General features: G+C 33.9%; 1 protein-coding gene across 1 annotated transcript; it reads left to right on the top strand.

Moving 5' to 3' along the window:
- The first annotated feature begins 1,759 nt into the window (after positions 1–1,759).
- LOC112038247 (26S proteasome non-ATPase regulatory subunit 4 homolog) lies at positions 1,760–8,444 on the top strand. Its single transcript, XM_024071047.2, has 11 exons — positions 1,760–1,893; positions 2,075–2,188; positions 2,480–2,585; positions 4,080–4,194; positions 4,287–4,496; positions 4,596–4,908; positions 5,989–6,112; positions 6,395–6,498; positions 6,622–6,690; positions 7,873–7,950; positions 8,143–8,444. Exons 1-10 carry the CDS (start codon positions 1,882–1,884, stop codon positions 7,921–7,923), a joined length of 1,218 nt encoding a protein of 405 aa, XP_023926815.1. The 5' UTR covers positions 1,760–1,881; the 3' UTR covers positions 7,924–7,950; positions 8,143–8,444.
- The last annotated feature ends 5,117 nt before the right edge of the window (positions 8,445–13,561 follow it).

Raw genomic sequence — 13,561 nt, 5'->3', positions numbered from 1 at the left:
GGTCAGAGGTGCTCCAGTGGTTAAGTGGTCTTTGAGTTGAGTATGAATGGATTACAAGCTGTTTTTTTATTTTTTGTTGGTGGATTCTTAGGGAAAGAAAGAGAATGGCTGTAAGCAAGGGAGAAGGGTAAAAGCCTTACAGAGATTGGCTGATGGGTTGGGATTTGAGTGGAGTTCTCCTCAACAGGCAAATACGTCTAATCCAAAGCCCAATGGATACTAGTGAGGCTTGGCAGGCAGTGTCTAGGAGACATGGTTAATGAGAATATCACTGAGAGTTAGATGTGCAACTATATTGTCCAAGGTACAACACTATTAGGACACAATCTCGATATTCTGGTACAAGGGAATGAGAAAAGTGTATTAAAATGTTGAGAAATTCAATACTGAGGAAAATGAATATTCACTTACTCTAGGAGAGAGGGAATCATGTGGAGAGGAAAGTGAATTGATGAGAAGGGGCCATGCATCACGGGCATTCAAATGGAAATGTTTGGACAATATTTGAAGGGGGAGGATGTGGAAGAGTGTTACAATTCAATCTCTTGAGTAGGATAGAAACAAACGCGTAAGGATTTGGAGGGCTAGATTGACACTTTTGAGTACAACAAGTTAAAGAAGAGAAGCAATGGAGGCCAATATGAATCTCTTAAGTTGGAATTGTCGATGACTTGGGAACCTTTCGCTTTTAGTAGTAGTTAGAGCATTTTTCTTGTTAGTGAAGACCAAAGATCCCTACATTTTATTTCTTATGGAAACGAAAATTGACTTACAGATAATGACTTGTGTGAAGGACAAACTTAGATCCCTCCTAGTCATTGGCTTACTGGGCTTCACGTATATTGACTATAAGATTTAGACGCCATCTATAATGATTGTTTACACTCGCTTCCTTCTCATAATTGTTAATTCGATACTTGCTTTGCTTACTAAATTACCCTCGATTTTTAGCACATAAATCAATACTTGTCATTCTTACCTCAAACGATACTATAGACAATGAACTCCACTCACCCTTATAGCATTCTCAATTATGATTATGGTTTGAAGTGGTCCACCTATAACATACATTCATTGGGAAGGGAATCAATATGCTGACTCTTTGGCCAAAAAAAAAGGAAACAACTACATGAAGCCTTTTGTTTTTGCACTGTAATCCTCCTTTCTAGATTTTGTACAAACTGTTAATAATGCTGGATTATTATTGGGTACTTTGCGAGAATACTTATTCCCTCTCATATAGAGGCTAGTCCTATCTACTATGTAGCCTATCTTTATGTGAGAGAGAGGGAGTATACTCCCAAAATATTTAATAAATTTTTAGTAATGTTTGGGATGTTATGTACCCTAGATTTTGTTATTATTATACTAAATCTGAAACTCCTTTTCTCCAAAAATAAAAATGAAGACAAAATCTAATCTAGTCATTTCAAAGTAAATGAACAAAATGTGAATAATTTCACATTAGAATTATCCTATAAAACTCAAGAAATCCTAACTTTACCAGGTCATCAATCTTCTTAGAACAAGCACAAAGTCCAGAAATTTTCCACAACTTTAAAGAAGACCATCTAAACGACAACGTTTATGTTGTCGTTCTTTGCAGCTACCTTTATTCACTTTTATTATTATCATTAATATTTTTTTTAAAGTGTAAACTCCCAAAGCGGACTCGGCACGAACTCATTGGACAAAAGTGGCACACTCAAGAGTTCCCAGCCGCATCTGATTAAAACCTCATGTCATTATTTGTATCAATTACAATTAGCAAGCCTCCTCTGCAAGTAAAGCCCAATATCTCTCTCTCTCTCTCAAATCAAAAGTACTCTTAAAACTCTCTCTCTCTTACGATCCTTCGATTCTGTATACAAGCTCGCAACCATGGTGCTCGAGGTAATCTCCACTCTTTTTTCTTCAAATCAGTAATTTCAATCTCAATCCCTCACTTTTATCACACTGCAAGTCGGAAGCTTTGAATTTCCCTTTTTTTTTTTTTTTTTTTAATACTTATTCTGCAAATTAGGGTTTTCTTTTCGATTACTGATACATTCATGAGCTTTGATTTTGTTGCTAGGCCACAATGATCTGCATCGACAACTCCGAATGGATGCGTAATGGCGATTACGCTCCGTCCAGATTTCAAGCCCAATCTGACGCTGTCAATCTTATTTGCGGAGCTAAAACACAGGTTTTTCTTAATCTTCTTTCTTTTCTTAGTTTTTGGACTTTCCCCAATTCTTTGTTTGGTTGCTTAGAAAATTGAGTAACAGGAAAAACACACACACACACACACACAAGAAAAACAAAACTTGGAACCTCAATTACTCCACATATTGGATTAGGGTTTCATTCTTTTTTAAAGTTCAATTTACTGTGCTTTGTTCATAATTTTGCTGTATATGAAGAAAAGGGTGTTTTTTTTTTTTTTTTGGCTTTATGACTGAAAGCTTTGAATGAAATTAATGGGTTATGAGTACAGTCTAATCCGGAGAATACAGTGGGAGTTCTCACAATGGCCGGAAAAGGGGTTCGTGTTTTGGTCACTCCTACCAGTGATCTTGGAAAAATCCTCGCTTGTATGCACGGTTAGTTCTTTTCCCTTTGTTTGAATTTTTCTACTTGTTTCATTTTAGTCAATTTTTATGTTTAAGAATTTTAATACTGGTTCTGCTGCTACCCTCTTCATTGCAAACATTAGATATATGATTGTACTTTGTCAATATCTATACTCTTTAATGTTATTAACTTCTTCCCCACTATATTTGTAGTTATGTATGTATATATATATATATATATATATTTATATGTATGTATATATATGTATATATATTTTTAATAAAATTTGGTAAGTTACTCTCACCCTACATCTAGGACTTGCAAGCAAAGATTTGAATTCCATTTTGGCAACCATTTTGGTTTGGCTATTGGAATGGACTCTTTCAGTACCGGTGTGTACCGTTATAGGTTTTAGTTCATGCCATTTCATTTAACTTATATAAATCCATTTAACGTAAATATGTATAACAATAAAAAAAAAATACAAATTGATAGACTATTCAAAACTGAGTACATTCAAAACAGAGGTACAGTCCCAAACAAACCAAAAACTATAATAATACAAAATCTTGCAAAAGAAAGAGTGGCTACAAATTTTACTCATCAAAAAAAAGAAAAAGAAAGAGTGGCAACAAACTTAATTAGTGATTTATGTAATGAAATTTGAGTTACATACTTATATCAGAACACAGCCACCCAAAAACAAAAAAAAATAAATAAATAAAGAACATTTGAGCAAGAGCTTGTGAAGTACCATGCATTCAAATATTGAGCTTACTTATGGTAACTTGCGAAAGACAAAGAAAGAGCTTTTGAAGACCTTGTTCTTGCTGTTACTTAACACCAAAAAGAAATTGGGAGCAAGATGTGTAAATATCCATAGAAGCGAGCTGTGATTTGGGGTTGGGGGATTATGATTGTGATATGAGAGTTGATATCTTGGGACTGTTGGGAGCTTATGAACTGAGAGTGTTAAGAGAAAAGAAAATTATTTGGGGGAATGCAAAACCTAACATCTGATAAGGGGGTGGTGGCAATTTTACTAAAGTGGGAATCATTCCTTTAAGAAGTTACAACTAAGCCTCACATTTGTGTTTCGGTCTGGGACAATTTTTCCATCAGAATTGATGAAATTCTGCTGGAATGACTGGTACAATCCAGTACAGGCCAAAATTTATACTGAGATGGAGTGGGGGGTTTGTCATACTGGTTTATGTGCCAGAACAGAAAATTCCGGCTTTTTCCAGCCGGAATGAAACAGAATTCAAAACTTTACTTATAAGAGGAGGAGGTGCTAGTTGAGCTACAGCTCATTGGCTTTGGAAAATTTAATTTTAAACGATAACCATCTCTCCACTACTGTTTTTGTTATATGTATCTTAACTTTTGTCCTTTTGTTTTTAACTATTTATTTAATAAGGACTCTTGGAAAATCAAAAGTTGAGACAACCCAATTCTACTCTCTTTCTAAAATCAGTATAGATGAACTGTGTTAGAGTGACTTGTTTTCTCTTTCAATGTAGGTCTAGAAATAGGTGGCGAGATGGACCTGGCTGCTGGCATTCAGGTGGCGCAGTTGGCCCTTAAGCATCGCCAAAATAAAAAACAGCAACAGAGGATTATTGTATTTGCTGGAAGGTGTTTACAGTCATGCCTCATTATGTTTTTTCTTTTTTTTTTTTCTTTTTCTGGCTCTTACATTTTCATCGTTTCATATCTTGTGGTTTCAGTCCTATCAAACAAGAGAAAAAGACATTGGAGTCTATTGGAAGAAAGTTAAAAAAGAACAGTGTAGCACTTGATATTGTTAATTTCGGTGAAGAAGATGATGCGAAGACAGAGAAGCTGGATGCACTTCTTGCTGCTGTTAACAACAATGACACTAGCCACATTGTACATGTTCCACCTGGCCCTAATGCTCTTTCTGATGTACTTATAAGGTTGGGATTTAATTTTTTCCCTATTTTATAGATTAAAGTTTTGATTTTATAATTTATTTTTTATGATTTAAACTCTAAATTTGCTTTATCCAATGGCAGTACACCCATCTTCACTGGGGATGGGGAAGGTGGAAGTGGTTTTGCAGCAGCAGCAGCTGCAGCTGCAGCTGGTGGAGTCACTGGTTTTGAGTTTGGTGTGGATCCCAACCTGGATCCTGAACTGGCTCTTGCTCTGAGAGTTTCAATGGAAGAAGAGAGGGCGAGGCAAGAAGCGGCTGCTAAAAAGGCTGCAGAGGAGACTTCTAAACAAGAAAAAGAAGAGGGACAGCCATCTGGAACACAGGATGCAACAATGACTGAGCATGCAAGTGTTGGAACTTCTGAAGCTGACAATAAAACAACTGATTTAATGGTTGGTGCCATTTTCTGCTCATGATGTGTTCTGCTGATACACTTTTTTTATTAAAGCACCTTCATGTTTCCTTAATTCCTTTTGTTTTTTAATCCTTTTTGCCCTTCCTTCTTTGTAATTCGCAAAGAGAGAAAGGGGAGGATTTTCTTCTTCTTTTTGTTTTTTTGGAAAGAGAGATAGAGGGGTGGGGGCTGGTTTGGTAAAAAGCAAAAAGATGGATGGGTTTTTGTTAAACAGTGAAGATTAATTCAATCTTGCTCGCAGACATGGTGCTGCTACACCTCTAGGGGTGTTGGGGAAGTTTGCATGAACCCATGACTTCCTCCTCTAGGGATGTTGGTGGAGTCCATAAATGCTCCTACACCAATTTGACATTTTCCATGAATAAATTTCGTTGGTTTTGAGACTTGTATTGGCCATGCATATTTATGTCCATAAGCATGTGCTCTATGAAAGCAAACTGCTTTATCTAACTGTGTTACCAACCAATTAGAAGAAATTTCTTCCTCTTTCTTTATTTTTTCTGACATGGAAGATTTTCTTCTTTGATTAAAATTCTGCTGCCAGTATAATCTATACTATTATTAAGAGAGTTAAATTCTTTGGTATCCACTTTTTAAGTACTCTAATTTACCCTCACACATTAATCACAATAAATAATAATAATAATAATAATAATAAAAACTTTAAACAATCGAGTCAAATAAGGAAACTAATATATTTCAAACATCTTAATTCTAAGTAACATTTAGAATTTAAAACACAATACAAACTAAGCAATAACTAGAAGTACGTTTGAAAGGTAAGTTCAAGAACCTCACATTCCTCACATTTTTCTGTAGAAGAAGTGCTTATAACTACCTATACTTTCCTTAAAAAGTGTGAAGAAATCCCTACTTATACTTTTCTGATTGAAAAAAAAGAACTACCTGTGAGGAAGACCTCATAAATACTTAGTATCAATTAAAATATTTACTCCTAATATATTGCCATACCCTACCATTAGTTCTTGGGTAGTTTCCAATCTGTCTTTATTGCTACCAATCCATCATATATGAGCTCACCTTATATATGCAACAGGATGATGACAATGCTCTGCTACAGCAGGCCCTTGCAATGTCAATGGATGAGCCTGCCACGGGCCATGAAGTTCGAGACACAGATATGTCTGAGGCAGCTGCAGATGATCCAGAGTTGGCACTAGGTGAGTATTTATTAATGAGCCAAACTTGGTTCTTTGTTGGCTGTGTCATCTCATTTCACAGTAAGTGCTGAGGATGTACATAACTCTTATCTCTTTTTGATTGGTCCTTACCAGTTAATAGTAAGTGGAAAAGATGCAGTGAAATTTATGTTTCTAGCTGCATATTATTGACCATCTATGCATCTAGATCTTTAAAGCATATTTTGGGCGCTCACCATTGTCCAAAATTTTGTTCTTTACCTACATATGTTGATTTAATTCCATGTCATTCGGTTGTTGCAGCTCTCCAATTATCGGTACAGGACAGTACAAGTGATTCTGCAGACCAATCAAACATGAGCAAGTTATTGACAGACCAGTCTTTTGTTTCTTCTATCCTTGCATCAGTACGTTTTCCAAAACCTACAATTATAATTTGTTTCTTCTTTCCTTTCCTCTCCCAATGTTGAAAATGATGCATAAAATAATCTATGCTAATTTTCACTGTTTACAATTTATTCTTTCTGCAGCTTCCAGGGGTTGATCCAAATGACCCATCAGTCAAAGATTTGCTTGCTTCCATGCAAAGTCAGTCTGAGGTGAGTTCATCAAACTGATTGGTAGGATTAGTAGAGAGTTGAATAGGAGTCATTTACAACCCACACATGCTCAAGTTTGTTGGCCTGGGATAGATTTAAATTTAGCCCTGTCCCTCCCTGCAATAGTAGTTTCATTGTGATGTGATATGCTAACCTTGTTATTCCAGCTCAAGAAATAACTGTTTGAGATTGATGTGGGTGGTGACTATTAATATGTGCTGCCAATCCATGGATCAATCATTTGGTGCCTGATATGCTATGATAATTCTGGATAGTGGCTTTTCCATCACTAGGAAGTGGATTTATTAAAATCAGCATTATTTTTAGAGGCCTTTACTATTTTTTGTCTATTTAAGTTCTTGGGTATGATTCAGTTGAATTCAACAACCAGAAATAGTAAAGTAGCTCATGTAGCATTTCTCTTGAGTCTTGTATACGGCCTATGTACTTAGGTGCCCTAATTTAACTTTTAATAAAATTTATTACTTGTAAAATGTAGTAAACTTTTTTAGTGATAACTAGTTACTGTGGGAAATTAAATAGGTTGGTTTCAATTTTAGTACATGTTTTTACTGTAACTATCTTTAACGTCTCCCAAAACTTTTATCATATATATTTTTAAATTCTTATTCCGTTTTACATATCTTCTCTCTCTTGGTATTTTTTTTTGGTTATAAAAAAGAAAAGGATCTAAAACACCTGCATTGTGCATGTGAAGAGACTAGCGTATTGTATAATGCAGTAACACAGTGATATGTTAGAATCCAAATATTTCGAATCAGTATTATTATGATCTTCTACATCCTAGGTCTTTTTGTTTTTTCATTTGGCTATGTTCTTTGTAGAGCATTTAGATCAAATGATTATGAAATTATGTTGTTACTTCCACATATTATGGGTAAAGTAGAAGACATCAGTATTTTTATCAATGGAATGGGTGTGTTAAGGTCATTTTAATGGACTGGGTTTTATTCAAGAAATGAAATACACAAACATAGTTGTTGAAGCAGGCATATTTGTGATAAATCTTGAATTTTGTCTAAGATTCTTCTTGCTCTAACGTTAGTATCTACAGTACAGAATCTATGATGGCATGAGTTTATGGATCTGTTAAGCCTTTTTACAATCCTGATAGTTTCTGTACACCCCATTAGTTTCTGATTTTGTTGTCATTCATTTTAGCCCCAGCAGAAGAATGAAGACAAGGCACCAAAGGAGGAGGAGAAAAAATGATTCTCTGGAGTTGCCTTACCATGCGAGGTATTATTTTCCTGAATGCACTCACTTCATGAGTTGTTGCTTGCGAGTTGGAATTTGGAAGATGCTTCAAGCTTGGCAACCATCTGGCCTTTTTATATTTTATTTATTTTTTAATTAAAGTTTGTCACTCAGCCAGTGATTTGAGATATTCTTGCTTTTTAACTAACATCAGTATCAATATTGGTCATTCAGGTCAAAAAGCTCTCTCTACTGTAGCATCACAATTCATCAAAATGGAATTATTGATGGTTATAGTTGTCTTGAGAGGGCGTTGGAAGAGCAGACAATATTTATATGGAAAAGAATGTGCTACATTGAAATGTATTTCTGCAATGTTTCAACGTTTATATTTTCTTACTCCAAATTGATCCTTTCTTTTTGTGTTATTGGTTTGGTCTTAATGATTTTCATGGAGATAGTCATGGAATTTGGGATGATAAAAAGGTTTTAGTAATCAATCAAGAGCCACATATGCAATTCTTGTGGTTAGTGAATTTACGTTGGCCCCTCAATGTTGAAAGAATCCATGATTGGATGCTCCCCATCTATGTTATAATGTTGCCAATCCCGGGGGATGCTCCCGCAACCTTAAGAGGCTATGAACTGACCGGTACAATTTCAACGTTTAACTAGTCACGAATTATTAATAGTAATGGCACAAGCGCCTTCCATTTGATCGAGGGTTATGTGTCTCATGATTCTAAAAATAAGAATGGGAATTATAAATCTACCAAAATATTCACCACTCTCGTTGGTGCCTTCTTTCTTGTCAAAACCCTTTACTTCATCTTGAGCAAACTCTAATGGTCTGTTTGGATTGAGAGAGAGAAATGGGGAGTAGAGTACAGTAGAATAGATTTAGCACAAAATTAGTTTATTCTTAGTTAACTCTACTCTACTTTCCTCTACTCTCCTTTTTTCCCTCCTCTATCCAAACATGCCATAAATGCTAATCTTTTATCACGGCATAACCTTTCGGTGGTCAACACTTTTAGCTCCTCTCCTTTTAAGTAATTATTAGGAGTTTTCGAAGTATAGTAATGTGGTGTTCTTTATTCTCGCATTCATAGTGATAGATCACATTAATTGAATTCATGGTAAGGTTAAACATGAATGTGATTGTGAGATGATGGAGTATTTACTATAGAGTACTTAATGATTTTCACTCTCCTTGGCCCTCTACTTTTATAATTCTTACACCTTTCTACTCAATGTTGTGCCTACGCTGTGTTGAGGTTAGTTTAAGGCTAGCCTAAATGGCAAATTGTAGAGAATTAGATTAGATCTTTCAATTGGTGGAAAAACCTAGAAGATAAGATTAATAGGGCTTGTTTGGAGACTGATTTTTAAAATGATTTTCTTAATTTTAAAACAAAAAAGTGGTGGGTCCTTCACAAATGCTTCTTGTTTGGAAAGTTTTAAGATTCAAAAACAACCTTCCAATATGTGCCTTTTCTTAAGCTCGCTAAAGCACAAATGGTTAATTGCATAAAAGAAAAATCTGGGAAAGAAGAACACTTTTAGGAAAAGAAAGGAGAGCTCTATTATTCTAAATTTCTGATGGTATGTTAAATAAGCCACTAACAACAATAAATTAATGAGTTAACTTACTAAGGAAGCTAATCTCCAATGGTTATTAATAGCTTTTAAATGCTTAAATGGGCTGGAAAAGAGAAAAATAAAAATAAAAAGCAGAAGTGAAATTAATCCGAATGTATGAATAAGGCTTAAGTTCACACTAGGCCCAATATTTTAAGATATCGATAAATGTGAACAATGACTTACAAACACAAAAAGCCTGCTTCAAACCAATGTGAAACTTACAATAACACTCACACACACCTACAACAAACCCATAAAATTAATATGAAATATTAGGTGCAGTTTTTCGATATCTTTAACAAATTTGTTAAAATCTGTGTCCAATTCATCAATCACTACTGTAATAATAATTGTGTAATAACTAATAAGCATTTGTCCTCGTCTGTGCCCAGCCTCGTGAAGAAAACCAATGCATGTTTTACAGTTTTAGTTGGTTTGGCAGATACACAAGCCTCCAAAAAAAGCAAGCGAATCTCTCGTGTTCTCTCTTCTTTTAGATCAGTTAAGATGATCTGTAAAATATATCACTTTTGCTTATGTCGGTGAAATATGATTGGAAGATTACAATCTTACCTACCAAAATTACCAATATCAAAGCTATTATTGGTGATTAAAACATACATCAATTCTCCACAATATACATTATGCTGCTAGCAGAGGCCATCTAACTAGAACACGCGCTGCATAATTAGATGAATATATGAAGGTAAACAAAGGAATCTTCATGCATGCCGGGCATGCACGTTAAAAAAAAGAGAAGAAGAAAAAGAAGCCAATCTTATCCATACAAAAAAATAAAGGATAATGACAATAGGAAAGTCAAATTTTTTTTTTTTTTTTTAAGAATGGACAAACGTATTGGATGAGAGTGAGGAAATCGGGCATTCTTAAAAAAAAAAAAAAATATATATATATATATATATATAGTACTTGATTTGTTGATTGTTGAACACGTACATATTCTACTAACCAAACAATCAAAAACTTGATAGGAAGAAAATACAAAAGGGAAAAGACACAATCTACTTTGTTGAAAACGTCCCCTCATGATCAAATAGAGTGCTTTGAAACACGGAATATCATCTACTTATTTGAACAATTATATAATGCTTCAGGTGTATATGCCATCTCTCTCAGAATAGGTAAGTCCCACACCCCCCACAAGTGTATAGGACTCATCTACTATAAGGGAGATGACATATAAACTTGAAACACAGAATACCATCTTCTTTTGTTTAACTTGATTTGATAGATCTCTTTCTTTCTCACACTTGTAAATTAATTGAAATATAATTAATGAAAACAATGTAGAACTAAAATAAAAAATTCCGAGTAATTATCAAGAACAAATCCTATAGTTTGAAATTATCTCTAAAAAAAAGAAACACAAATTCATTTAAAAAATTACACAGCCAAAAAAGGAAAGCAATTTTTTTTAATATACATTTTAACATTTTAAGAAGATTTGAACCTTATATGTCTTTATTACTTAAAATACTAACAAGTACCTATACCCCAAAAAAAAAAAAAAAAAACCTATTTGATAAGTCTTCTTAATTTGCTGAATAATTCAGTGAAGTGGTTTAATCAGATCCTTGTCATTGTCCTCGGTCAAATTGATCACGTTTAATAACCATGTTAAATGCCAAAGGAGACAAAGAAACGAAGAAGATACGCATAGAGAGAACAAATAATTCCCCCTTTTTTTTTTTTTTTTTTGAAAACGAAATAATTCCTAGTTAAATTAATTGTATTGATAGCTTTTTTGTCTAATAGTTCCACTAATTTGCTAGGAAAGTGGCGCATGACTATTCTTTATGGTCTGTTTGGATTGAGGGAAAAAAGAGAGAGTAAAGTAGAGTTAGAAATGACCCAAAATTAGTATATTTTCAGTTAACTCTACTCTACTCTTCTTCATTCTCCCTCCCTCCCCCTTCAATCTAAACAAGCCCTTAGGAAAAATAGTTAAAATGGTTGATAAATGGTCTAAATTAATAAACTATTTTGAATTGTTTGGAAGATTACGATAAATTCTAAAAAATAGGATAATGTTTATTATGAAACCTCAAGCCAGGTTATAATGCAGTTAATGTTTATTATGAAACCTCAAGCCAGGTTATAATGCAGTTGAAGCCACACACACACACACACACACCAAAAAAAAAAAAAAAACGGAGTTCTTTTAATACAACCATTATCCTTTTGAGTGATCTTGATAATGTTTTTAATTTTCTCATTAAAACATACAAATAAAATAAAAACAATGGAATAAGACCTCGTTATGTTTATCCTTACTAACATCCAATGTAAAAAATTAAATTATTTTTATGGTTTGGATTTTTTCAACCAACCCCTTAACAAAGAAGGTGGGCTTCAACCAAGCCAGCCTTTCTAATGACGAAGTTATGGAGATCTCCAAAAGAAAAGAAAAGCCATGATGATTTTCACAGTTGACTTCTAACTATGGTTTTAAATTGTAATTAGAGAAATATTATTTCAAGGGTAAAACTCAAAGTACACTACTTTAAGGGTAAAACATAATTAAATTTTGATACCTTGGTTGCATTCACCAATAAAACACAAATAGTGTTACTATGTATAAAAACATTTAAATTTAATGTAAACTATTATTTCAATTTAATTGAAAAACATAATTCACTATACACATAGAGTATTGAATTTAAGTTTTACCCTTATTTTTATATGCTTTAATAATAACTCCTCATTACAAATGTGGGTACCTTAGGCATGCATGGCAGCGTCCTAGGCATGCTCGGCAATGTCCTCAGACGGAGTCCTAGGAGTTTCCCATCGAAAGAGTCTTCCCCCACTTTCTGCCTTATAAGCTCTGAAGCGAAGGAGTAGTGTACCACTTGTCCTTTAAAGAACTAGTGGTACACTACTCCTTCTCTTCAGAGCTTATAAGGCAGAAAGTGGGGGAAGACTCTTTCGATGTGGGACTCCTAGGACTCCGTCTTAGGACGTTGCTATGCATGCTTAGGACGTTGCAAAGCATGGAAGAAAGTGGGGGAAGACTCCTTCGATGTGAGACTCCTAGGACTCCGTTCAAGGACGTTGCCAAGCATGCCACCATATAAGTTTTCCAGACCTCAATTTTGCACATTATTATTCTCATACATTTTTTAATTGAATATAAATTCTATTCCATATTTATACCTTTCATCCATTATTATTATTATTTTTAGTAGAAGACCTTCCATCCATTAGGACTTTTTTTTATTTTTTAAATTTTAAAAATACAAGATAGAATTCTAATCTAGCCCAGCACTTGTCCCCACACTCCACAAACACATATTCACTATACAATACAATCACAATCATAATAAATGTAAATTAATAACAATCATAATCATCAAATTTTATGTTTATAAAAAGAAAATAAAGAAAAAATTATATTTAACACATTCTATATTCATACATTTCATTGGATTCTTGTCCTAATTAAAATAAAAAACTTTTTATAACTACCATAATTATTAAAACTTATATTTAGAAAAAATATAAAAGACTATAGATAACAACAATAACCAAGAGCTTTGTAATTCATATATATCTCTTGATGTGTTTATGACATCCTAGATTTAAATTCCTCATATATCTCATTATAGGCTTGTAGCTATCAAAATATAAATAACAACCATAATTATCAATCTTTTTTTTTAGACAAAAAATTAAAAAGGTAACCAAAAAAAAACATATTTTGTTAAATTTTATTGTGTATTGCATTTGCATGAGTTTGCTACTTTGTGAGAGTGTCAATATCAAGACTGACTGTACGCGTACTAACGTTAAACCCCAATCCGCCAAGTCTCCCACCCTTTTGAACCTCAATTGTCCATATTTTTTTTTTGAGAATCCCCTCAATTGTCCATATGATTGGTCATTGGTGTTGCACACAATTATTCTTACCATACGATTGTGACGTCCACAAAATCAATATATGGCGGGGATAATCCACATCACTCTTTTCCTACCGTTCGATTATATA

The sequence above is a fragment of the Quercus suber genome, unplaced genomic scaffold, assembly GCF_002906115.3.
Source record: "Quercus suber isolate HL8 unplaced genomic scaffold, Cork oak 2.0 scaffold_172, whole genome shotgun sequence".
Classification (NCBI taxonomy): Eukaryota; Viridiplantae; Streptophyta; class Magnoliopsida; order Fagales; family Fagaceae; genus Quercus; species Quercus suber.
Note: the sequence above shows the minus strand (reverse complement) of the source record. Positions and strands in the feature narration are given on the sequence as shown.

Coding starts and splice junctions, on each gene's coding strand:
- LOC112038247 (XM_024071047.2), top strand. Junction 4,497..4,595: donor CTTTCTGATGTACTTATAAG/GTTGGGATTTAA, acceptor ATCCAATGGCAG/TACACCCATCTTCACTGGGG. Junction 4,909..5,988: donor ATAAAACAACTGATTTAATG/GTTGGTGCCATT, acceptor TATATGCAACAG/GATGATGACAATGCTCTGCT.